At 29.4% G+C, this 27,536-nt stretch overlaps 1 protein-coding gene across 3 annotated transcripts in view; it reads right to left on the minus strand.

Annotated features, from left to right (window-relative positions):
* Kif3C (Kinesin family member 3C) overlaps window positions 1-27,536 on the minus strand; it is a 115,486-nt gene that overhangs the window by 47,452 nt on the left and 40,498 nt on the right. For all 3 annotated transcript variants that reach the window (XM_035352334.2, XM_035352333.2, XM_035352335.2), the window contains exons 6-10: window positions 24,694-25,083; window positions 20,471-20,517; window positions 16,739-16,885; window positions 11,443-11,552; window positions 1,711-1,755 (exon numbers count right to left, since the gene is read on the minus strand). In XM_035352334.2, the coding sequence (XP_035208225.2) occupies window positions 1,711-1,755; window positions 11,443-11,552; window positions 16,739-16,885; window positions 20,471-20,517; window positions 24,694-25,083 (739 nt within the window). The remainder of the gene's footprint in view (window positions 1-1,710; window positions 1,756-11,442; window positions 11,553-16,738; window positions 16,886-20,470; window positions 20,518-24,693; window positions 25,084-27,536) is intronic.

Raw genomic sequence — 27,536 nt, forward strand, 5'->3', positions numbered from 1 at the left:
TTTCAGGCTAGCACCAGTATCTGGTGTGCACAGGTGCAGGATAGACCACATTTAGCTGTCCATAAGATCTTGCAGGATAGACCACATTTAGCTGTCCATAAGATCTTGCAGAATATCCCCTGATATTATCCTTACAAACTTTCATTAGTGCAGCGGTTGCTTCTGCATTAATTTGACACTCGACTCTGGCTCTCACTTCAGTTTCTTGCTTGCTTTGAGGTTGATTCAGAACGGTCCTGGAATATCCTCTGCACAGATGAAGTGCATTTTCATTTGGCCAGTGCAGTGAATACTCACAACTGCTGAATTTGGGAATCAGAAAATCCGTGCCTGTGTTAGAGGCTCCATTGCATTCACCAAAAGTGACTGTATTGTGTGTATTCCTGGCCCACACTTTTTTTAGGAGTTAAGTTCCACAGGTCCAGTTACATGTTCAGTCAATGAGCAGCAATATTCATCGCTGTTAGGGAACGAAATTGTTTCTCTCTGAGAGAACATTGGTGCCTTCCATGCACAATCTTTATGCAAGTTGGAGCTCCTCCATATATTGCACGGTGTGTTATAAATGTTCCTAAATGTCATTTTATAGAAGAATGTTTCATTAGCTGGTATTTTCGCGATGTGTGGCCTCCCTGATCCCCAGACCTCAATCCATGCAATTTTTAGATTTGGGGACATATTAAACATCTGGTAAGTCGTGACAATCAAAGAATTTTACCTGATCTTAAAGCTAGCATTTCCCACCATGTATTGAACATTTCCCAGCACAAACTTTGGTCAACTGTGGAACATGCCACCTTGCGATTTCAGATGGTAGCTAAAAATGATGGCCATCATGTGGATCATGTTTTTTGTAAAAAAATTAGTAAAACTGTAAAACTATTGTAAAGGTGTGCCTAAATGTATAATTTATTAGTATAATGTCCTCTGGTGACATTGTTTGTAACTATTTTTATTTATACATATATATATTTTCACTGAAAGAAATTTTCATCCCTTCATTAAGTCTGCCACAAAATTTTACAATTTTCTGATCACTGGTTTTGCTTGTAGGCAGCTTTGAAATAAGAGTTCTTTAATTACAGACACCCTGTACTTTTAATCTTATTAGAATAATTTACTTATATTTGACACATAAATTAATATGCAACTGCATAATACAGATTTTCAATTATTTAATAGAAATATATTTTATTTTATAAAATTTTACAAAGGTAGATCAGAAGAAATAAAATCTAATTCCTTCGATAAAAAAGATTGATAAATTAACATTTTTCTTCAAGCATTTTTCTTTAATACTGATATTTTCCATATTGCATGAGATGACTGTATAAATTTTCATTACTTTTACTCAAAAATATAATTGATATGGTAATAGTTTGTAAATGACATATCATGTACACTTTTCAGATCTTACAAAATGCTTGATGATACAGCAATTTTAATAACCTCATAGTCAGTGCCAGAAAAGAATAACATGTAAAAAAAAAATCCAAAATACTAAGGACAAATTCAATAATTTTTTTTTTTTTTTTTTTTACTACATAAAAAAAATAAAAAAATTTTTTACTACATAAAAAAAAAAAATAATAAAATCATGCATGTGATGTATTTTAATTATAAACTACAATATATTAAGAATCAATAGTTTGATACATTGTAATAACTTATAACTACAAGTCTTTTTTAAATTTTTATTGAATGTATTACCTTTCAAGGGCTTGAGCTTGTATTTGAGCCATCACCTGGGGTGAACTGCGAAGAAAAAGGAAAAAAAAAATAAAGCAAACTTTCAACAACAAAAAAAAGGGGGTTCAAAATAAGAAATGATTACATATTATGCAAATTAATAGAAAAAGGATTTTATTTTAATTAAATTCATTAAATTCAATTTAAAATAAAACACATTTAAAAAAAGTCTGTTTAGTAGGAGAAATATTTAAGAAAAAATTAAGTGTGCTTTTTAATTCTTATTTTTGGGTAATGATCTATTAAAATTTATTTCATGAAAATACAGTCAGCTGTGGATACAGGTATCATGAACATCTGTTTGAACCTTAATCATTGGTCCCAACCTGTGCACACAGAATATGTACACTGTGCCAAAAAAAAAAAAAAAAAAAAAAAAAGAGAGAGAGAGAAAGTTTTATATCTCCTGTTTTACTGGGCAGATTCATGAAATCCAACTTGCGTTTTTCATGTCTCTAAAGCACGATTTAAGATATGTATTAGATTTATATATAGCACTATTCTAATATAGATATTTTGCACAAAATCGGACTTTTTCTGAAATGGCATGCCAATTTCTTTCCCTATTTTGATTCTAGAACTCAAATTCTGCAAAACTGCCAAGTTTTGTAAAAAGCGCATGAGCAGTTTTTAGCTCCTCAATGTTAATTGCTCCTTACTTATTAAACTTATTTGATTCTTCCTTTCACATTTCAAAATTTAGGTCATTCCAAATAAAATTTGTCCATTTTTTATGATTTATTTTTTAAATTCATATTTTTAAATAATTTTTATAAATTTTTTGAAAAACATTTTGATTTATAATCATTAAAATTTTTTCCATTATGTTAAAGAAGATGTGTTTCTAAGCATACCTGCAAAAAAATGAATTTTTATTCAAAATTTCCACAGATATACGTGAATTTATATATTGGCATGTTTTGAAATTTGGCATATTTTTTGTGAAAATAACCTGAAATGTGGTTTAGGCACTTTATTAAAATTATTTGAACGCAGGAACGATGTGACTTTTTTTTTTTCCGCTCATGCACAATGTAAAAAGGGAAAGGAAAATAGGTTGCCATCTATTAAGAAGTTTGACAAGTGAATTATTCTTGGCACAAACAGAAAAAAGTGTTCCAAAAAATTTTTTTGAATTTTTCTGTAAATTTTGCACCAAATTTTATAAAATTTAATATTTAGGCATAATTTGAGTCGTAGAATCAAAATATGGAAAAAAAATTGCATGTCATTTCAGAAAAAGGTCTGATTTTGAGTCAAAATACCTATATTAGAACAATGCTATATATATATCTAATATAAATATTAAGTTGCACTTTCGAGACATAAGAAACACACAATTTGAATTTTGTCAATTGGCCCAGTAGAACGGGAGATATAGAACTGTTCTATTTTTTTTCCGCATTACTAGAGTAGAATCCCCTAGGAAATTGCATTATACAGGGCATACTTTATCAGAGCATTCTGATGCATCATGACGTAGCTCTCCTACTGTGTAATGAATAAACATAATGAGCAAATTGTTTTCCTTCTAGTAATGAGGAGGAAAACTCAGTCCAGACTTTTAAAGTGCCAAAGCAAGAGTTTAAAAGATATAAATAAAGGGTTACAAATAGCCAAAATGTTACCAACACATTTTATGAAAACTGATCCATCAATAGAATGGTCCACATAATTTAAAAGAAAATGAATGACTATCTATTCCCATATTTTCAGTCTAAAAATTAACTGGAGGAAAAAACTCTTTTTAAATTATAATAATAATTATGACAAAACAATGGAATATTCAAGCAATTAATCTGTACAACAAATATTAACAATGGCATCGTTGGAACTACTTTGTTGGTATATTTATTTTTATTAAAAGTTAAACACTAAAATTATTTTTCTCCTATATCTTTACATGTGCATGGACTCCCATATAACTTGCTCTCGTTATATTTTATAAAACTCCTACTATTTTTAAACTTTCAGCTTCACTGTTGATAAGTATAAATCAACAGATAAGTTCATTTGCTTCTCTAAACAAAAAATTTAGAAACTACGGAAAATGGTAAATTTATGTTACACATTATATGAAGCTATTTATCATGCTGTATGAATACTAGTTGCAATTTTTGTCATTGCACTATAGGAATTCGCATTTTTGCGAGAGTGTATTATATAGGCATCTACTGTATTTTCATAATTAACAGAAATAAATTATAAAAACTGCAAAGAGAAAAGTGTAAAAATAACTATTTCAAACAAATCCTACTGTAAAAACTTAAAAGACTGTGTTGAGCACAATATATTTTATTCATGTTAAACATACTGAAGGACAAAAAAAGATTGGGTCCCTTTAAGCGTTTTGCAGTGGAAAGTGTTTATCTGTATAATCATCAACTAAATGCCTGTGTATAGTGGTCTTTCCTAGACATGCTGGAACAAGACTCGCTGATTTTCTGAAGATCTTAAATGAGTTCTCAATCAACTCTATGTAGCTGCCTGAATACTTCTCTTATTTAAAAGTCCCTTCTCTCTCTTTTATTTAGAAACACCACTTGAAGTGTACTACCTTTACCTATGAATTATTCACATTCCAAGTCTTTGCTGCTATTTTGCCATCTGACCTTGAAATTACCGACACCCAAGATGCATATCTGGATAAGGGATGAAACTGAACAGTGATAGTATAATATAAAAATCACAACACTTGGGTCAAATATGGTATTTATTTACATTCTGGAAATTTATTTCTTGAAGGCAAAGGAGGGAATAATTTTCATATAGTAATTCTTAAATATGATTTTTCAGAAGTTTGTGAGACTATGCTTGCAAAAAAATTATGAAACTGATCACATGCATACTACAGGGCATGTAGGAGAGGCTGCAAAACTGGTCAGCACCCAGGTAAAAATTTCTAGTTAATTTAGTTCAATTTTTGCATCAATCAGGGTGTCAATGTATAAAAGGTATCCTTTGGAAGATGAGATGAACCTTTTCAGTGGTACTGAAGATGAACTCTTGTAAGCAGATGGGTGTTGTAAGTATTATTTAAGTAAATAACCATGAGTAATGTCTTGAGATTCAAGGATAAAATTTTGCTTGTTTTGAAAGTAAAGAAAGATATTAAAAAAACTTGAGGATTGAGACATTAGTGACGAAGCATTATTCATTATTTTAATGTTTACTCTTTGGAGGTTTTTAAAGATCTCTTTACAAGCTTCTGCTGAAGACCAAAATTGAACAGCTGATGAAATTATAGTCAAGAATCAAGAGCTGGAAGAAAAAATACAGAATTACAGCTGGAAAGATACATGAGAAAGACTTGTAGTGGCTATTCAGCTGACGATATCTTCAAAGATGAGCAGATCAGACAAATTTATCAAATAATTTGGCCAAAGTACCGAAGACATTTGTGGTAAAAGAGCAAAAACTCAAGAAATGCTATGGATATGTACAAGCAGGTCAAATTAAGGAAGAAGTAACAACAACTAAGGAAATTTAAGAGCCCCAAATACTTTTAAAACATGAAGAAACTCCTGGTCCATCAATCCCACAAATCAATCCCAAAAATTCTTGAAAAATGACGTTATCCATTTTTCATAAATTTTGTTGGTCGCATTAACAGCTGATAATAAAAAAAAAAGTACTTCTGGTGGACAAGTGCCCAATATATCCTAGAGCTGAAAACTTCAGCAGCATTAAACTTGAACTCCATGAGAAGTCCCCATATTAGTCCTTCAATTCATGGATCAAAACATGACTCAAGGCATCAAAACTTATCACAGAAGGTAAGTAACACATCATTTAATCCAAGCCTTGGAATCAGAGCACAGCATATTAGCAAATGTTTTGAATTGTATGTCAATAGAATGTGAAGGAATATGTAAAAGTAACTGTACAGGCAGGCTAGTGTCGATATCGTATGTGTGAAATTCGAAGAGGATAGCGTGACTTTACGAACTTCCTCCAGCACATCAAAGTAAAGTCTAGTGAAGCTGAATATTTATTTCACTAATATTGTGCTATGATGTTATAAAAAATGCAAGCTAATCAAATAAATTATTATCAAACTATGAAAGGTAACTGTGACATGGATGAAAATAAATTCAAATGTGATAAAGATGATAAAACATGTGTTCTAACACCAAAAGAGGCATTGAATAGTGTCAACAATATGTTGAGATTCCTAGGATGCATGGAAAATATAGCAAAAATTCACAAATCCTAGAAAAGAATATAAGAGAATAGGTTTATTAAAAATGTTTGTAAGCAAAAACAGCACTAACAGATTATTTTTATGCTAATTAATGTAATGTGAAACTTATTTTTAACATAATGACTACACATTATGCAAATATTATTTCTTTGATATCCTATTTTCTTATTCACTGTTTTTTCAATCCATGAGAAGACACTAACTTAATCTAAAAATTTTAGTGAATTCCAGATACAGTGAATAAAATATATAAATCGTCAAAAGTTTCACTACAAGGAGAATTGACTATATTTTTACTATGTAATATGATGGAATTCAAAGGGGAAGGAGAGCACATGTATTAATACACTTGAAATGTTTAAGAACAAATAATAAAAATACTTCAATAAATACTTTAACACAGTTTATACAAGCATAAGACACAGATTTTAAACTCTCTTTTTATAAAAGAATTATAAATATATAATTATACTTCCATAAAATAGTTTTAGGAGAAATAAAAATTTAATGAAAAGACGGAACAAATTCTAAATAATTTTCCAGTTAATAAATAATATACAATTATATATATTTCATTATAACTGATTACTACCATCAAATAAGAAATATAATAATTAATAATTAGAAAAGAGAACAATCATATGAAAAGACAGAATTTAATTATAGATAGCTGCTGTTTTTATTAATTATATTTTGAGTACTCCAAAATGTTTATTGGAGTTACTTACTAAGTTACAGGAACAGACAATTTTAGTACAAATAAGTATTTCCTAATGCAACAGGAGTAAAAATTCTGCTTATGTATAAACTTTATTTTATTTCATTTTTGTTTTAAAATAGAGTTTCATGAATATTTTTGAGCATTTTATTACAATTCATTTGAGAATTTTAGAATTTCTGTTTCTTCACAAATGAAATTAAAATACAGAAATAATTACGAAATAGGCAAGTTCTCAGTAGTTTTAGACAAACATATTATTTTGAAAAAATAACCACAATTTTTAATTTATAGCTGATAATTCAGAAGAATTGCAGTCCAGTTTTTTAGAATTAAGTAATAAAAAATCTTTGAGAGTTCTGGGGAATAAATTATTTAGTTATATTTGGCTTTAATTTTTTATTCTTAACATACTCATAAATCTGCTTCAAATTAAGCTCATGAAGTAAAAAACTCATTGATTTAATGCAACAATTCATTAAAATTTTTTAAATAATTGTTTAAAAACTTTTTATTTACTTTTCATTTATGCTTTTTAAAATTTTTAGTGGCGCTCTATTTCCATGGTCTCCCATTATCAAAACAGAGCCAAGATTATTACCAAGATTAAACTACTCATATATAGTTTGTGGCTGCCATTATCTCCATGAATGCTTTTAACCCTTTGACTACGAATTTAAAAAAATAACAATAATTTGCACCGTTTACTATCCAAGTGAACAAAAATATGTCATAAATAAGATAAATTTAGAATTAGGGATTTTTTTAACAAACGGTTTTCAAGCCAAAAGCCGTAGTTAATGGTTGGATAGATATGTCTCACATGTAGTGATCGACTTACTATAAACACACCTATTAATCTGGAAAACTTTATTATATGAAATAGATGCTACATCACATGGTACAGGGTACAGCATTCTTTGCATAACCCAACACTGCATATTGGGCAACTCATATTTGTTCTTTTCTCTATGTTCATTTTTGTAAAACGAGTACAGTGGCATCTTGATTTTCCAACAGTTGGAAGATGATCCCCAATATTCCGAAGATTCTAAGCACTTTTGAATCCAGCGGTAATTTTTAAACTTTTAGTGGGACATATATATACCACTAGTAATCAAAGAGTTATTATGGTATTTAAAAGTTTATCTTTCTAGGTGGGCTTCCACCACTTCCACCACATGAATTTCAAAAGCTATGATTCTAGATGATTTGAGCCATATTCCTTTGCTTTTCGATTCGCCATTTAGCACAGTCTTACAGTCTTTCCACATTTTGGGTGAGAGCACTTTTTGTTGCATAAGCAGGTTTCATATTTAAATGGCTGCAGCCAGACTTTTCAAGCTCATCTGTTGTATAGACTTGCCAACAATCTAAATATATTGTCGACCCTTCCACTATGTGGTCTACAGTCATTGATATCAGTGTGCTTGCTTCCTGATTTGGAACCTGAACAAGAAAGCACTCACAACTTTTATGGCATAACTATCCAGTGTTTTGGAAGTACCCTGCCAGCATTATTTTTTCACCCCACAAAGAAACTCCCATTAATTTCAACTTTTGTTTCTGGAATCACCTATTCATTCTTTAGGTTGTGAAAGTAAATCTAGCAAACACACCTCTCTCATAAAATTGTTCCAGTCAATCATGAAATTTTGATGCTTGTTGAGCTATTTATCACACTACGTGAGCAACATCAGTTCCTCTGCTCAACAGTACATGAAACACAGTGCTGTTAGGAATGATATTCTGAAACCACTAAACCAGTTGTTGAATATGTCCTTTTTTGTTTACAACTTTTCATGTTGCACTTCTACATACTTTTACTTACATATAATTTCATTTTGTGGTCATTTATGCATGTTCGATTGCGAGGAAATATATTCGTTTCCTAGAAAAAACAATATGGCATCTTCCTCACTCCTTGGTAAATTAAAAACTGCCAGCACGTTTTTACAGCGTTTAAATTAAAGAAAGACTATTGCAATATTGTGCCGTTCATGAGATTCGGCATACAGTGATCAAAAGTGAAAGTACCATTTTTTACATAAATGTTTAAATTGAAAAAAGACTATTATAATATCACAACTCAGTTCATCAAATTGGGTGAATATAATGAACTTGGAAAAAAAAAAAAAAACTGAAAAAAGACATGATTTCTCCTAATTTACATAATTTGGCAGTTTATCGGGGTAGGCATGAAAATCAGGTAATGCCAAATTTTCAAATTACAGTGCCTGAATATTAAAAGTTAACTGTTTTATGTTCATGAATTTTGAAATATCGAAAACTTGAACTAAATTTAAATTAAAGGGCAATAAAGGACAATTCTCTTTTTTACACCCAAAACTGAAAAAATGACTTTATAACTACAACATATGATAACTTCATGCAAAGTTTGCATGCAAAACTGCTTACAAATACATTTTTAATTCCCTTACACTTAAATATACAACAAACAATATTAGTTTTAGGCAAAGTAATTAAGGGGAAAAAATAAACAAAAAGCATATTATTTTATTTAATGGTAGTATCCACATATCTAATTAAGCTTTCAAAAACAGACAAATAAGCAAGTAATAAAAAAATATCTGCCTGTATAAAAGAGTGATGGATGCAGGGGGAAAAACTCTAAATATTAAAGTTATTAACCCCTTCGAGCCGGGTAGCGAAAACGTACGCTTATCGCTGAGGCCGGCAGTGTCTTACGCGAGCGTCTCTTTAGGGCCGGGGGCTTTTTTGCTACTAAGCCTAAATCCATGAAATTTCCGAAGTATCAACGCATTGTTTAATAATGCTCTATAGAGTATTTAAACGGCTTATGCTTTATAGATATTTTTATATATATACTTTAATTACCTTATTTCTTGTTTAAATGCATATTTTACACATTTTATTTTAATTACTCGCCATTTTATGAATTTTAACATTATACATCTGAAAACTAAATATATTACTTAAAATTCTCTTTTCGTATGAAAAATTTGAAAACAGGGATCTACACACAGTCCTACGTTACATTCCTTGCACTCGTAATAACTCATTTGCCATTTTGGAGGATTTTTCCAGGAATGTGAACAAACGAAGCATCGTCGTCTCATTTTCTTATCAGTCTCTTCTGAACAAAGTTTTGGAAAATGTCTTTCAGTTAATCTTTCAAAATCAATATCAGAATATCAGAATTTCAGAATCAATATCTGAAATATTTTGCATCATTTCTGCTATTTCATGCTCTGTTAAACATTTTCGAAGCTTCGACATTGCAACGGTAAAAACAAAGAATTCACGTCTAACAAGATCTAATTATTTTCTAGAAACTAAACTGCAAACCGAAATACCCAACGCTTTAGAGCAAATAAAACTTCTCTACTTACAGTAAACAACTACCACGTGCGAATAAAGTGCGATTCAAAGAGACGTCATAAATCACGCCATTCGGAAACATTTATTTCCCCGTTTGTTTATATAATCAAAAACACGTGTATGTGAGTCATGCTTCTCTCATTTCGAGTAGAAGGTCTAATTTACATGTATCTGAAACCATATGGACATACAGTGCCATCTTGTGGCAGAAATTATAGTTTGAAAAACGTTCCAAAGTACTGGCACAAATACGTGACAGTCGGTAGAGAACGGAACAATCCTCTGGCACGCCTGCGTGTCGACCGGGAAGTAAGTGTGTTCGTTGCTGCCACGTATACGTGACAGTCGGTACGAAGGGGTTAACCATTATCCTGATCAGTATAGTGATTAGTGCTCCTGGCTGTGCCATTGTTGGCTGTGTTGAAGTTCAAATCCCAGAGAAGGCTTGCATGTTTGCAAATGTATAGTGTCTATACAGCATGGAGGCACTTAAAACATTGATGAACCACAAATCGTTTTGAGGAATCTGGTAGTAGAGAAATAAGGGTAGCAGACTCTTGAATATGTCTCCTGGGGTGTTCCCCATCAAAATTGGGATGGAACTTTTTCGTTCTCGTGGGCTGAAAATTGGTTGCCCCCTGCTATATGCTTTGGGCAACATTCTCGGTAATCAAGTGGCTAAACGACTGATGGGTATTGGCAGTTCCCAAAAATGCATTAAGCTGCAAATGTCCACTCATTTGAAGCAACAATAATTAAGTTAAATCATGCTAATAAAGAAGCACAATCATTTGTTCAACATCTAATGCTTTTTGTGTGTAAAATTAAAAAATTTTCTGAGAGGGTAAAATTAAATTTTTGCTTAGCATATCACCACTCCCACAATTTATATAAATTATACTTCAAATTTTCATGATATAAAGCCCATTTTTAAGATTTAAATTGTACTGACTTTTTAAATTTATTATTCTGGGTTACAAAGATTTAAAAATTAAAAGAATGTAAAAATGCTCTTGAGTAGAATTTTGAATATTACTCTGATTGGCATAGATAGATGGATAATGTTTTTCGCAAAGTTTCAGAATACTTGTAATTAAAGTATTATAATATAACATCTCATTTACAACATTAACAGCCAATTCTCTCACAGGAAGGGGAAGTATTATAAAAATAATTCACTAATAGAAAAATAGTCACATCATTTGAAATATTCTTTAGCCATTAACTGATTGAAGTAGATAAGAAATATATCTATTTCTTTCTTGTGTTTAAAAACATTCATTTAATTCTTTTACAAAACGTAATGTTCTCCTCTAGCCTTATGATGAGACAATCAATACCTTTTAATTTCCATTCATTAAACTTCAAAATCTTTAGCTGAAAGATTATGCAGAAATGAAGAAATTACCTTGCTGGTATAGGTGATTTAGTCATTCCATTTGGCACAGATATATGACCATTTTGAGGTAGTTTCCCTCCCCTTGGAGACCCTGGAACTTCAATAGTCTCAACATCATCCTATAAATATAAAACATCAATTAAATGCAAGATATTTTATACAATTAAAAGGCAAAAAGAATTAATCATAATAGTTAAGTCCCAATTTAATGAGTTGCAGATTAACTGGGCCTTCTTTAAAAAAGTCAAGGTTGTCTGTTACAGAACGATGCAAAAATTACTAATAAATTGTCAGAATAAAGCAAAATTTCCATGAGAAAAAAAATACTAAAAGGAGAAGAAAATATACGGGTTAGCAACAGGATAGCACCTGGGACTTGAGTGGCTACCAGGCACATCAGCAGATTGTGAATAATCGAATGTCCTGTTTTATCTGACAGGATAGCTTCGAATAATAAATAAGAAGCTGTGAACTTTCTCCCATAATCCTGATATTATGCAACCCATGTATAGGGTGAATGACACTGCAGTTATAGTGTCTTAATGCCTGGCAACTTCTAGAGTATTTTGCCTTTCAACAACTTTTATTTTGCCAACAACAGGCAATACTGGGAGGACATTTTTATCCTATACTTGCTTTTCTAGTTTCTAGTTCATATGAAAATCTTCAGTTTATGAAAATGACAACATAACTCAAAATTCTGCTTTTGCAGGCAAAACCTCTGAGATAGACCTTTCTTCTTAAAACAAGTAAACCCAGACGAAGTCAATTGAAGAAGCAGAAATGACTACTTCATCGAATGAGGTAGAAATGACCTTTACTTAATTAACATCTGGAGAAGGGCATGAAGCTATTAAAAGCATGACTGCCTATCTAGATAAAATCAAAGTTAAAAAATATATATATTCCAGAGCAAAAAATAAATAAATAAAATAAAATAAAATAAAAATCTGAAAGGTTTGAGATTTTAAATTATATACAAAGGGACATTTTTTAAATGTTTTGTGTGTCACCTTTATTTATTAAATATCATATTCTTCACACTTAAACCATAAAATTCGGGTCAACAGCATAATTGCAAAATAATTTTAAAGTGAGCATATCCTTAGAATTTCGGATACACAATCTCATGCGCTGGAGATTAAAATGTTTTTTCCGTACAGCGTTGCCATTGCTCACTTTGAAATTGTTGAGTTTCTTAATCAAAAATTCGTTAAAGTTTCACAAAATATTAAATCGATAATAAAATAAATTCTAAATTAGGGCTATCAGATGTCCATACTTGGTGAAAGATTATGTCATTCAAAATTTGATGGCTCTAGGTACCGTTGTTTTACCACAATGCAATAAACATACATGCATTTATGCAGATTCTTTATTATTTAATTTATTTAAATATAATACAGAGCGATATTATTTGGTGGCAACAATTTGAAGAGTGAAACAACGTAGAAAGTGAATCAATGAAAAATGACAAAATGAAGGGCATACTGCCCCCTTGGACTAAAAAAGGAAACATGCCCGAGAATTAAAAATTGCCAAAAGTTGAAAAACCCAGGGCAAAATGTGAAACTAGGCAATCTCAAAGAGTGGAGCAGAATACCGCGCCGAAGACTGCCAAAAGTGACAGACTTAAAGGTATTCTTATGTGGCCAAGATGGCCATACTAATTGAGGGACATCACGAAAAATATTTATCAGAGAATCAGGCTACTGACATTGAACTTCTGATACATGAACTCTATTAAGGGGCTGTTAGATTTTATAAACAAAGTGAGCAAATGGAGCTAGGAAGCATTGGGTTTGGTGCATTTGGCAAAAAGTTCTATTTAAAAGCAGAGGTGCCTGATACCTGACAAACTCAACCATAAAGAAGAAGAAAAACAGGATAGATGATGCCACAATATCCAAAAATTACTTTTATCCACGGCAATATATAATCTAATTATACATAATCTGGAATACGTGAACATCATCTATTAGAAATAAATTGCTCTACTGTAAAAATAAATTATGTGTATAATCATTAATCTTCTATTTCTAATTGCCTGCTATTAAAATACAGAAGTAATAGAAACCAAAACATTGATTTTCTGTTTTCAAGTGTATTTTTCTTATTTTGACTGCTGATTTAATTTACATAATAAAGAGAATTTATTCTTCAAATTCTTCAAAAATTTATTCTTCAAAACCTATAGTAAAACAAATTGCTAGTATTTTTCTGTTAATTATAAGTTATTCCTCTTTGTGTTTTTTAATTGTGAATGGAATGATTTGAAGGTTAACTTGGTTTGTCATCTCTGGCATTAACCTGACCCTAATAACTCCAGATTTTCTCCTACTATCTGTGTGAACCCCATATAGGAGTTCAAAGAGAAGAGGTATTTTAAGAACATTCATAGAGGAAAAAAATTCAAGTTTAGTTTAAATCTCATCTACTTATAGCAATCAGTGAAATTTGTTCATAGCAGTTCTAGTCAATGCACATTGCAAATTTACATGTGAGTGATTTGCTGCTGTTACTTTAAGCACTACAAAGCCATCTCCAACTCCCACGATTTGTGACTGTAATGTATGTCATCATAACTGCACAGCATTTATTTTTCTTCTCATCATTTGAACCTATAGTTCAAGTTGGTTTCTGTCATATTTCTTTATCAGAATTTTTTTGAGGTGGGGTGTAGTTGTTGCTTTCTTTTTCTTAAATCTTTCATTTTATATTTCGTCAGAGGTAGAATTAGATTTTAGTAGGCTATAAATAGGATAGATGATTTTATGTTATTAGATAAATGAATTTGGAAAGTATAAATAAGCATTTCTCCTTCAAAGTGTCATAAGATAAATTCCCCTGAAATAACATTCTTCTGTGGACACTCAGTGCAGTTTACCATGTGAAGACGCAATAAAACTGGTTACAGTTATGGTTATTTGAATATGCCAAAGCACATGATGGCTGTCTGCCTATGGGGAGGGATGCTCTCAAGAAGGTGGAAAGGGAAACAGCTTCACAGTCACCACCAGCTCCCACCATTTTCAAAAATAAATAACATAAAATTATTTCATCAAGGAATAAATACATTACATGATTTCATTTAACAGACATTTTTCACTTTTAAGGAACTTTTCAAATTCTTTTTCACTAAAAAAAATTTGTTAAAAAGCAAAATAATTCAAACAACAAATAAAACAATTAAAATGGATTTCACAGTAGTATAGCAGAACTCCAAATTTATTTATTCCATAAACCCTTACCCATTCCATAAATTACAGCTTAATTACATAACACAAATTCCATAATGTTGTAAACCTGTTCTTCTTTCCTACCTCTTTATAATAATTAATTTTGATTTTTGATAAGCAGTTTAAAGCACATGTATTATTTCTTTAAATAGAAAAGAGAAAATAACCAAATTAAAAAGAAGAATTAAGAAGCTACTGTAAATTAATGTTAGCATTTTACCTTGTCTGTTTTTTTTATTTTACAATTTTTAATAAGATTCAAGATGATGAAAACAAATTTATGAACTAGATATTATGATGATACATAAAAAATGTTAGCAGTCATATGGGTGAACACATTCTTAACATGAATTATACACTGGGCAAAGTCTGTATGCCTATTCTTAAACAGATTTGCGAGTTTTCTGCATCGTTAAGATAATTTACTTCGATAAAGAAAGAGCAAATGGCAATAGCACTTGGTAGAAAGGAAGCAAGAGAAACAGAATGCAACATGTCCTAGATAAAAGCTTGGTTTTGGATGATTTAGTTTTTAGTTCTCAAATTTGAATTATTATTGGTTGAAATATTATGTAATAATCTGTGTATTGTATAGCTTTAGGTAAGAATCAAGTGATGAAAATTAATTTTAAAATACTGCAGTTTAGATATATTTATTATAAGCAGTTACTATTTTTAGGATGGACAGAAGAAATAACCAAATTAAAAAGGAACATTAAGGGACTATTGCAAATTAAAGTTAGTATTTTTATTTACAATTTTTTTATCTTGTACACCCCTCACACACACATATATATATACATAGAGCAAAAAAAGAAAAATTTTTAAATTACTGAATTTCAAAAATTTATTCAAAAAAAAAAAAAAAAAAAAAAAAAACTAAAATCTTGCACAACCACTGCCAAGATATATCTAATTCAACAGAGTTATAGAGAAACTAAAAGAAATTATATCCTAGGAAATTCGAAGTGAAATTTAGAATGCAAAAATATAAAATGCTTTCTGAATTACCCGTTTTTACTGTGATAAAAAAATGGCAATTCAGAAGGCATTTTACAAAGTTAATGTGAACTTCTGTCAAAAGAATAATTAATTGGAATACATGAAGATGCAGCTGTGTGAATTAAAATGCAAAACAAAAGAATTATTGCTCATTTCATTGAAAGATCCTGACTTATCAAGGGTTTTATTCTTTTCTGTTTTGCATTTTAATTGACAGAGCAGTACCTTTGTATTCCAATTAATTATTCTTTCCACAATAACGCACATTAATTTTCTAAAATGCTTTCTTAATTGCCAATTTTTAACGCAACAGCAGACTTTTGCAAATTTCACTTTGAATTTCCTAGGGGATAATTTCCTTTTATTTTCTCTCTTAACTCTATTGAATTATATGTATATATATATAAACTGACTAAAAAATTTTTTAATAGTCATAATTCTTGTTTTTAACTGAATTTCTGTTCCTTGGAAATGGTATATAAAAAGTTTTCTAATTATAAATTTTTGGTTTATATATATATACCAACTTATGAACCTCCAACTACTGATGGTTTAAAAGTTTTCATTCTTAAATATATATATATTCAAGAAAGATGATTTATGATAAAAATTTAAGATGCTTACTAAAGATATCTTAAGATGCTTTAAAATTAGGCAAAATTTATCCACTTATTTTTGCATTTCATGTTTGAATGGCTTAATTGTATCATTATATTGCCTGCAAAAATATATTAAAATTGCAATATACTTCATACAATTTTATAGATGATATATGATCTACAATAAATTTATTGCAAATGATTTTTTTTTTTTTTAATTTTTGACAAATTGCATTCAGGAGTAAATTTAAATTACTTGATTTCTCATTTTTATTGGAAAATTTAATCGGAGTTGATTGCTAACATTACCAGAGTTAATATTATTTCCATTCAAGGTTTACTTCCATACTATGTAAAAAAATTATCAAAATTAATAAATACATTTTACAAAGTAACAAAACAGAACAGCTAGAAAGATAAAACAATTTATACATTAAAATTAATAAAAGCTAATCAGTAACTTACTTCTGGTAGTGTCTTTTTAGAATTCAGTTTAGCCAATTCTTGTTCATAATATGCTTTTAATCTATCCACATCACTCTGCAGTCTTGCATTATTTTCTTGTTCTTTTTGATATTTGTCTATGAGATCTTGCATTTTATCATCATATTCCTGCATATTTCATTAAAATCAAATGTTAATTTTTAAAATATTTTGAAACAAATGAATAAATTGAAGATTTTAAACATATTCTTGTGTACACTATGACAAGAGAGACCAAATTAGATGTTATTAAGAGTCATATGTTAGAATTTAGGAATGTTGGAGAACCACAAATAAATTTTTCATAACCCACAAGTCCACACTTACACCATTTTAAAAGCAGTGAAACAGATTTCAGACAAAAAGAACTACATGATTCTAAACATTCATTCAAAAACAATTTGGCTTCAGCACGTGTGATGCATGGAAGACTACGCAAAATTTTGTGATGTCTTTGGTTTCTCTAATTATGGCTTAACGTGGTAAAAAGTGCTATTTTTCTGTTTTTAAATACTCCAATTCTTTCACAATACCATCTTTTGTAAATGTTGATTATCACTCCTTAGCAATACTCATGCAGATTCTTTTTAAATCTGCACCACTACAACTCAAATCATTTTTCTGCTTTTTCAAAACTATCGTTTAATTTCACTGAACACTTGCTTCACAAATTTTACAGACTCTGAAAATTTTCTAAAGGGAACGCCATCTTTTAGCTGTGATCATCATCAAACTGATCAGAAACTCAAACACTTCCAACTGCCATAAGTTTCTCATCAAGTCGGACGTCGAATCAACTTATAAATTATGTTTAAAGTGTATCAAATTTTAAATGATGTTTAATGTTTTTGATGCACTGCATATGTTTTCTGTTCAATTCACAGACCACTCCAATTTGATTTTTACCACTAATAATGATTAAGAAATTCAGCAGACCCTTCCTGTAAAACATCCACAAGAATCCATCATCTCTTCGTAATGCAAGCACAAGCAAATCTAATTTATAAACTTTTTCTAAAACACAGAATCAGTATAATATTTTTATTTTTTCACATTTTTGAATAACGTTATTAAGTTTCTTAACTAATAGGTAGAGAAATAAAACAATTATGTTTGGACATTGACCAGTTTAAGTTTACTAATAACTTGGTAAAAAAAAAATTAAATAAATTACTTTCTCCTGGACATGAAGTATTTCATACATATTACTGTATTTCATACATATTTTTATTTGCCTAATAGCCATGCCACTCATGTGCCACAGTCATATGTGGCTTAGAAGCTGCACTATGGCCACCCTTGATCGATAAGATATTAAATCATATAAATTAACTTTTTTATGTTCACTTAAATTACCAATAGTGATTTCAAATTTTGAGAAATATACACATTTAAAATATGCTGCTAGGATAAACTACTTTTTACATTTTACACATAAATATTAAAACAGAAAATTTAATAATAGATTTCATTAGAAAATACTTGTATTTCCTTATGGCTTTTTTTTTAACTTAATTTCTGATGTTTTTTCAACATCATGAATGCAAAAGATATATAAATTGGAAAGGATTAAGTGGTTCTGAATTTATGTTTAATTGCATTGCATATAGTTTTGCATATAAAACAAATTATATTTAATTCTCTGTATTTTTAGGTTTATAAGAAGTTACCAGTAAAAATAAATAAAATAAATAAAAAACAAACGAGTTTTATTGAATCTCCTAATAAAATTAGCATTTAAAGTTTTACAATTTTAAAATGGAAACATAATATAAAAAAGAAAATCCTTTTAAATTAAACTGAAATCTATTTTTTATTTTGAAGTTTATCATTACAAAACCCACATTATAAATGCATGGACTTACAGAATTTGCAGCATATTTTTGAATTCCTGTTCAGCCTTCCTTTATATTCACAAAAGCAACAGTTGGAGTGCCATTTTTACTACTCTCAGACAGTACTTGTTTACTCTTATAAGTGATGTTCATGATTTAGTCACAAACAATTGCAGAATTGGCAATTTCCCTTGAAAATAAATTATCTGTGCTCTGGTTGACATGTTATATAAAAGTATAATACTGCCAAAGAAATTATTCTCTACTGTAAAAGGATATACTCATATATGAGATTCATAAATTTTAGTGGGGGTGAACTGTCAGATATGAAGTGCTTTGAGACATTTTTTTAAATTCAATTAACACTTAATTTCATGACATTGAAATTAAAATTTTTATTTAAACAACAATAGCAGAAAAAAGGTAAAAATCTTGATACATTTAAATAAAATCTTCATATTATCATTAAAACAAGTTCTAAATATAGGTGATTAACATTGTCATTAATTAAGCTGTTTCCACTGAAATGAGTGTAATCTGCAACATTAATCTTGACACATGCAAAGTTTCTGTCAATTCTGAATATATACATTAAGCATTTGCATACATTAAGTTCTTAAAGCATTTGTTTGGCAGCAAAAATTCGGTTTAGATTCTTATATAAGGATACTATTGGATTTCTAAGTTCCTTGCTCCTATTATAACTGAGAGTACAAAGTGAATATTGTCTTCATTTAAGCTTTACTAACAAAAATTACTGAATAAAGTAAAGAAAGGGTGCCAAAAAAAAAAAATACATTTTATTATTGAACTGTATGTTTATGAGAATGCCGGGATATTTTGGATGTAAGAAGAGTACAAATCTAAATTTCTGTTCCAAAAGGAAAATTTTGTGGTCCCAAAGAACCGAGTGTATTATTTCAGAGGAAAAAAAATGAGAGATTAAAAAATGGCACGTGATTCTCAGGTGGATAATTTTTAACATGTAATAGCCAGACTAGCAAATCCTCCAAATAAAAGGTGAATGCTACCATTAAGTAAATTGCTTGTTTTCAAGGTTTCACAAATAACAAAGGGGAGGAGATCATGTAACATGTTTTTCTTGCAAAATTTTAAACTTTAGATTCTGATGGTTTATAAGTTTTTAATTCTCATTTAAAAAAATGTTAATCTGAAATATTTTGGAATAGATACATTATTAGAAGGATTTGCTAAGAAAATGTCCTTAAAAGATGGATGAAATGAAACTATAAATTTAATAAAATCTGGTAAAAAATGAAAGTTTTCCTAGCAATTTCAAAATTTAAAAAAAAAACTTTTTAGGGGGAAGTTTTCAGGTAATAGTTCTCTCCTTTCTTTCATCTTCAGGCAGCAATGGAAAAAGTTATAATGTAGCCACATCTTGAAACAAAGGAACTAAAAGCACGTTTTTAAAAATTACAAAAAAAAAAAAAAATTGAAAGAATTTTACTGGACCACAATCCTGGTTCATATTTTCGTTACGGAGGTTTTTAATTTAGCTTCCTCAGAAAAATTACAGATGGATATATATAATAGGTGCACCATGTAGTATTGCACCATGAAAATGAATATATATAATAGGTGATGCAAATTTCCATTTTTATTTTTATAAGTTTTGATGAATAAAGGATTAGTAACTATTAATATCACACTCAAATAATATCCCTCTCATCTGCTTAAAAAAACAGACATTACCTTTACTAGCAACTTTTCTGAAAGCACTTTATTTAAAAAAAATAAAACAATTATTTTACTGCTCTGAAAATGTTTTATTAAAAAAAATACTAAACAAAATCATTATATTTGAATAATTCGGCTACAAGAATTTTTTTATAATTTTAGTAAAAAATATATTTACTTTTTGAATTTTCATAACAGTCTCATCCTTTCCAATAAATTCTTGGCCTAAAAAAAAATATATATATATATATATATATTCATATGTGATCAAAAATTAATATACACGATTAAATAGACTTGAAAATGGAAAGCTAAAAATAATAAAATATTAAATCACAGAAAACAAGGAAATATTCAATAAAGAATATAACTACACAACAAAATTTACTATATATTTCAAAAACATAAAAATACATAAAATAAGAGTTTTAGGAATGCAGTGTTTGCAAAGCATATTAAATTTGAATTTAAAATAATTTCCTAAATGTGTGAGATAATCCAAGGATATTCAATACAATTAAAAGAGTGTATAAGAAAGAAAATGAAAATTTACTATACGGTAATTTAAACATTTTTTCTCACACCATTGCCATATTACACAGTGTAAATTGTTTGTTCCTTAAAGTTATATGTAAGCAAATTTGAGTTTCAATCAAATTATGCATTAAATTTGGTTGTTAACGTTTCAGTTATTTTATTTATTTGCTTTCTGAATTAACAAACAGAAATTAAAATGGCATATTCTGTGAAAATGGGACCACAATGAGATTATTTCACACCACCAGATCCAAACTATCAGGAAAATTCATTATCAGATAATCTCCTATAACTTGATGGGGTGCCTCATATTTTTGTCAAAGAATATTCACATGCAAATAAAAAAATATGAAGGACAATAAAAATTTTGTTCATTACATCCAAGTAATAATTTTTGTTTAGTTATTTATTGTTTAGTTTGGTTTGTGAGAGTAAGTTTGATAGAAAAGAAAGGTTCGATGACTAAACAACTTATAATTATAACCAGTCTCTACAAATTCTGTGTTCCTGCTTTTTATATTTTTTCAGGTTTAATTTTTTAAAAGTGCCAAGGACTTATCTCACTCTAAAATTTTTCTTCTTTTGCTTTTTAGTATTAATTTCTTCAACATCATTTTCAAATTTACATTTCTGATAGCAACACAATCCAAATGTATGAAATAAAGACAGAATAGGAATTCAAATATGATAATACCTTAAAATAAAGGATAAATCAGTAAAATCAATTTAATGATAAGGTGTAGTTCTATAAAAACATACTGCTGTGTAGCAATAGTGAGGTACAAAATGATTAACTTATCTTGGGGGGAAAATAAATATAAATGTATTTTTATAGTAGTGTTTTGAAGTTAAGAAGGCAATTTAAGTTGAAGAGATTTTTGAGCAATGGCTTATGACTTTTGAAAAAATTTGACAAAACAACAATCTGTTGATTGAATGAATTCACCTTTCAATTATGAGTCATTACTTACACAAATATTTAAAATGACTTAAAGAAGTGCTCCATGGACATAAGAGTCAAAATGATTAATTTCATCAAAGTGTACTATTAAGAACTGTTGCAATGTCAGACAGCCCTGATGCCACGCTTATAAATAATCATTTTAGATCAAGTCACACCTGATGAAATTTAGGCATCTCTGAACATTTCCAATTCCTCAATGCATTCAATTTTACATGATGATCAAAATATTAAAAGCATTAAAAAGGCAAGAAAGAATTTCAAGTCTCCTTCTCCCTCCTTCACCCAATCTAACACAGCAATCAACTGCAAGCTTCCACATGAACCAGTGTGAATGACAAGCAGATATTTCATAATCTGTCAAATAGCTCTTTGACAGTGAAAATTCCTTTTCTCCTTTTCTTAATTTCTTCTTCGTTATGACACGACAATTAGCCAGAAATTAATTAATCTCCATTCACTAGTATATTCAAAAATTTTAACAGACGGTTTCACTCAAATAAGAACTCCACAACATACGTCCCTCAAGCATTCCTAGTCACTACCTCTCCCATAAATTACTTCACACAAGTTTTGCCGACTGAAATAATTCAAAGCCCCCGCTGCCGATAAAGAATTTCGGAAACACAACCCTTCTGAGTAAGACGCGAAGAAAACACTTTGCCCACTTCCCACTAAAAAGAGCGTAAGTTAATTAATGCTTTTTCTGGCCTTTTATATCTTCATATACATTCCCTTTTTTTATTATATATATTTTAAATTTAAATTTTTATTTTTTGATTTGTTTTTGCAAAGATTGCATTATATTTCTTATACAGTCAAAAGTCGTTAATCCGGACTCGTCGGGACTTCGGCGATTCCGGATTATCGATTTTTCCGGATTATAGATCATCAGTTTAAATCTCGTAAGATGGCAGAAATTTTAAAATTAAAAATATGAAACCGTAATTTATGAAATAAAGAACAATTATGATCTAAAGGGTATCAAAATTTATAAAAAAAAGCTTAATATTTATTTGTTTACTTTATTAAACATTTCTTTCAAAGTAAGTTGTTTAAGTTGCTTCGTTTTATGTGATAATACTTTCTCTTTAATTCTATAAACAGACATAATTTCTTGTTCAGTTACAAAGTTCCGCTGTTCAAGTCCCATAATTGCTGTGCCGAGAATACCGACTAACTTATCAATCGAAATTTTTTCGTTTTCACTAACCTCACTGTCACCTTCTTCATGTCTTTATCCATTTTTTGCAGCAATTCCATTTTTTGTTTGATGGACACTGAAACATACTTTTGTTTTGTAGATCCTTTGGGAGCTCCAGCATCGGAAATTCTATTTGACATAATCGAAAGTTCAAGTTTACTTTTATAAAATTGCTCTTACAGTCTGTAAAAAATAATAAGCAGGATCCACTTCGAAGATTAAGGAACAACGCAATCATCAACATTAACTGAAATAGATAATTTTAGCTTATACCGTCCGTTATACATTAAACACGCACGCGAAAATGTATTCTGCGTTTGCGCACATGCATATGCGCAGTCGTAAAGTTCTTACGCGCACGCGTAAACGCCTATGCGCATGTGTCAATGCGTGCGCAGAAAGTTTTTAGCTTTGAGGTCCGGATTATGGGTGTCCGAATTAACAACTTTTGACTGTATTTTGTAATTTTCTAATGTTTATTTCAATTACTTTGAGTTCTATTTCATAATGCCAATGTTTAATTTTTTACAAATAGTTTTGAATAAAAATGCATAAACACGAGGGTGTCAGGGGACAATTACTCAAGTAATTTATCAATTTTACTGCATAAATTGCTTTTCACTCAAAATTGAATTAGCAAAAATGCTTAATCAGAATGAGTTCTTTAGTGCTCTGCATTGCTTCTTGATCCCTTCAATTCACGGAAATATTTGGCCTAACTTAAATTGCCAGTTTGGCATCGCCTTATCACTTGAGTAAAGGACAAAACACCTTCGTATTTATTTCTTAATTATTGTTCATTGAATGGGAGTTGGTTTGTTCCCCTTGAAAAGTCAACTAATTTCCGATCAATGGCAATGATTACTAGCTTTTAATTTAATTTCTTTTTACAATTGAAATTTTGTTATTCATTATTTAATTCAAGTCCCCGTTAAACATTTTTAACAATTTACATTCAAGTTACTTTAAAACAATTTTCAGAATTAAACTTACTAACTATGGATTCACTCTTTTTAGATAATACTACTAAAATTAATCTTGGGAGATAATATAATCAATATTTCTTTAGTAAATAAATTATTATTAACTTACTTTGCAGCTATTGCGCAAGTAGTAGAATAACTCGATTTCATACTATGTGAATTTAAGATCATACAACATTATATATATATATATATATATATATATATATATATATATACAACACATATATAACAGGAAACACTTTTATTGTATTAACCAAATCATGAATTAAATATTAATAATAACGAATTCAAAGTAACAGAAAAACAGCATTGCCTTGAAAATTTAAATTTCATTTCCTAAAACTATTACATATTTTTTGACAAATTCAAGTAAACAAAGAGAATATTTTTACTGCATTTACTCCATCATAAATCAAACATTAATAACAATGAAAAATTCAAAATTATAAGCAAAAACAAAACAGTTTTAGCCTGAAAATTAAATGTCATTTTTTTCAGTTATATTACATAAATTAACTTCTGATCATAAAATTCGAAAAATGTTTAAAGAAAATATTTGCATCTTTTTATGTATTCTCAAACACCTCCTTAATGCTGCAGACACAGATAAATAATAAAATTTGCCACTCTATTAATTGAGTCTTAATTTAACCAACATTTATAGCAATGAAAAATTATAAATAATAGTAAATAGTTCGCCTTCATAAACTTACTTTTGACAAAATCAGCATCATCATTGTCTAATACTGGCAACTGGCCACTTAACATTTGCTTCAATCTATTTATTTCCTCCTGGTATTCTCTTAACAAAGCATCCTTAGGATCTTCATTAACCTTTGGTTTGTTTTGAATATTTTTAGCTCTGTTAGCATAACGTAACGTACTCAAAGTTTCATCATAATTATTGTCTGCTGGAGAAAGGCAAGCCACCATCAAAGTTTTAGTATTACCACCAAGAGAATCTTGAAGTAGCCTTGTAAGTTTTGAGTCCCTGTACGGAATATGTTTTGATTTCCCATCGACTAAAGCAGATATCACATTACCTAAAGCTGATAAAGATAAGTTGATTTTGGTTGCTTCTTTCAGACGATCACCTGTAGCCCCTAAAAATTAAAATAAAAATGGATTAAATATATAAAATAAAAAGCAATGATGCAATTCATAAGAATAAGCAAAATATTTTTCATTAAAAATACACCCAAAATCTAATTATTTATAAATTTAGAATTTTTGATTTCATATTGACATTTACGTTATTACAGATTTTAGTGCAAGTGCTGAATAGCATATTTTTAAAAACATAGCAGCCTAATCATGTACCTTAAAAAAAGTTTACAATGAAGCTAGTACATTTTTAAAATTATAGCAGTTCATAGTAGTGCATAATGAAAACTCAAACTGTTTCAAATATGATATATTGACATAACTGACGAATGCCTTGAAAGGTTGAAATTGTGCATGTTTGAATTCGGAATTTTATATCTTCAAAGAGGATTAATGATTTCCTTAGAAGCAAACATGAAATTTTTTAAGTCAAGTTATAAAATATTACCTTAGTTTTGTCAGACTAATTTATAAATTTGTTATATAAAATGTGCTAATCTCTTCTTAATATATGAAAAGAAAAAGGCTACATGAAAACAATTTAAAAATTATGAAACTTTTTCTGCATATAGAAGAGAAATCAATACATTCACAATCGATAAATTTCAATATGCAAACTTCAACTACAATTTTCGTGTTGCTTCTTTGAATTTAATTTTCATACTGCTTCATCTGACTATGCATTAAACTCTTTTAAGTACTGTTTGATACTGCCTCTGCTACTTGTATGAGATCTTTGTTACTCGTAATTATAAAGTGAAAGTTGCGTCAAAACTGGTATTTTGGTATTGCATCAAACTGGTGCTGTATTTTGATTTTTCTAAAAACTTTTAAATAAATGGCATTTGATACAATTATCGTTCATATTCACAATTCCAATTCCTAATTTTATTTGCCTTTTTATAGGCGATAAAAGAAAAAATAAAGGAACTCTCCTACTGGAAAGGAGAGGAATTATTGTTAACCAATTTAGCAGCACCAATTTCTGAGGGGAGGGAAGAGCTATAGAAAGTAATGACTGAGTTTTAATAAAATTTCTTTTATCAGTTTCCTTTGCCTCTTTGCATTGCTTTGTACATTATATGACAAACGTAAGACAAGGTTTTCACTGAGAGAGACTTCTACCATTAAAAGTGCTCAGGAGTTATTCAGACAGACATATGTAAAGAACAGTCTTGCATTTATATTTTCACATTTCTCTCAGATGTAATATCTTTCCCGAAGGAAGAGAATGTAGAATGCTTCTATTTGCATATCTGATCGTGTGATGAAAAAGAGTCCAGTATTAGAGAGAAGTAAAAGTGCCATCATCTTGTTAATGAAAATTATGACATTCAGAAAATTAGAAGCACTTCTAAAATTTTAGAAGATGAAAGGATATTGTTATATATTCCATAGTTCTGACAGTTTTAGAAATGCTCCTGTCACTTTGATAAATGCTGAAAGATCATCTCCCATCCCTCTAATACATACATCTTAATGGGTAGATAACATATCTCATAATGGAGAATCTGAAGAAATGCTTGCAATATCATGTAATAAGAGCATAATGATGTATTCTAAGACAATATTTCTTTCTCAAGTAGTAAACACCTAATCTGAATTTTTTTGTGTTTGTTTATTTATTTAGCTTTCTTATGGTATTCATTAGCATATTTTCTCTGAAACTTATGAATATTACACTATTCCTATAATAAGTAAAATCACCTTTTTCTATTTTTATGCATTATTAATATCTTCTAATAATTAATGCTACTTAGAATGCATATTATAAATTAATGTACTTAATGTTAGCTTTAGAACACAATTAATTTATTTACTTTGCCTAAATATAAAATAGATATTTGTAATGACCAATTTTTGGATTTATTTTACCAATTTCTTTTGCCACTGCTTGTCTTTAATCATAATCAGTAGAATTCTAATAATTCATACACCATGGGATTAAAAGCTATGCAAAATCAAAGTTTTCCAAAGTTTTGTTTACATTTTCTTTCTCTTTTTACATTAAAATTGAATAATTAACCATAATTTAATAACTACTTAAGCATTATTGAATACAATATAAACTGCTCAAAACAATTAAAGGATATTGTAAGTTTTATATAAAATAAAGATATAATCAAAATTTTTTTTGCCGAAAATGGAAGAAGAGAATCAATGCAAATTTTTCTGATTTTCAAACTGTGAAGTATGCTAATTTTGAGTTCGACGTCAAAAACGTCGCTTCAGCGGCAGTGAATGAAATTTGACTTTCAACTGAATGAAAGACAATGAAGACAAGGATGATCGGCATTCAGTGACTCTTTGTTTCGATGAGTACGATGTCTCAGCGAAGACATTTAACCAATTCAGAAGCTTGGAGAGTTGTTGGTAGATTAGAAGGGGGCCAAACTCAGTCCGAGGTAGCGCAAGCCATTGGAGTGTCACAAAGTGTGATTTCCAGGATCTG

Source organism: Stegodyphus dumicola, chromosome 9 (assembly GCF_044657685.1).
Source record: "Stegodyphus dumicola isolate Sdum_Otavi_A_Nest chromosome 9, ASM4465768v1".
Classification (NCBI taxonomy): Eukaryota; Metazoa; Arthropoda; class Arachnida; order Araneae; family Eresidae; genus Stegodyphus; species Stegodyphus dumicola.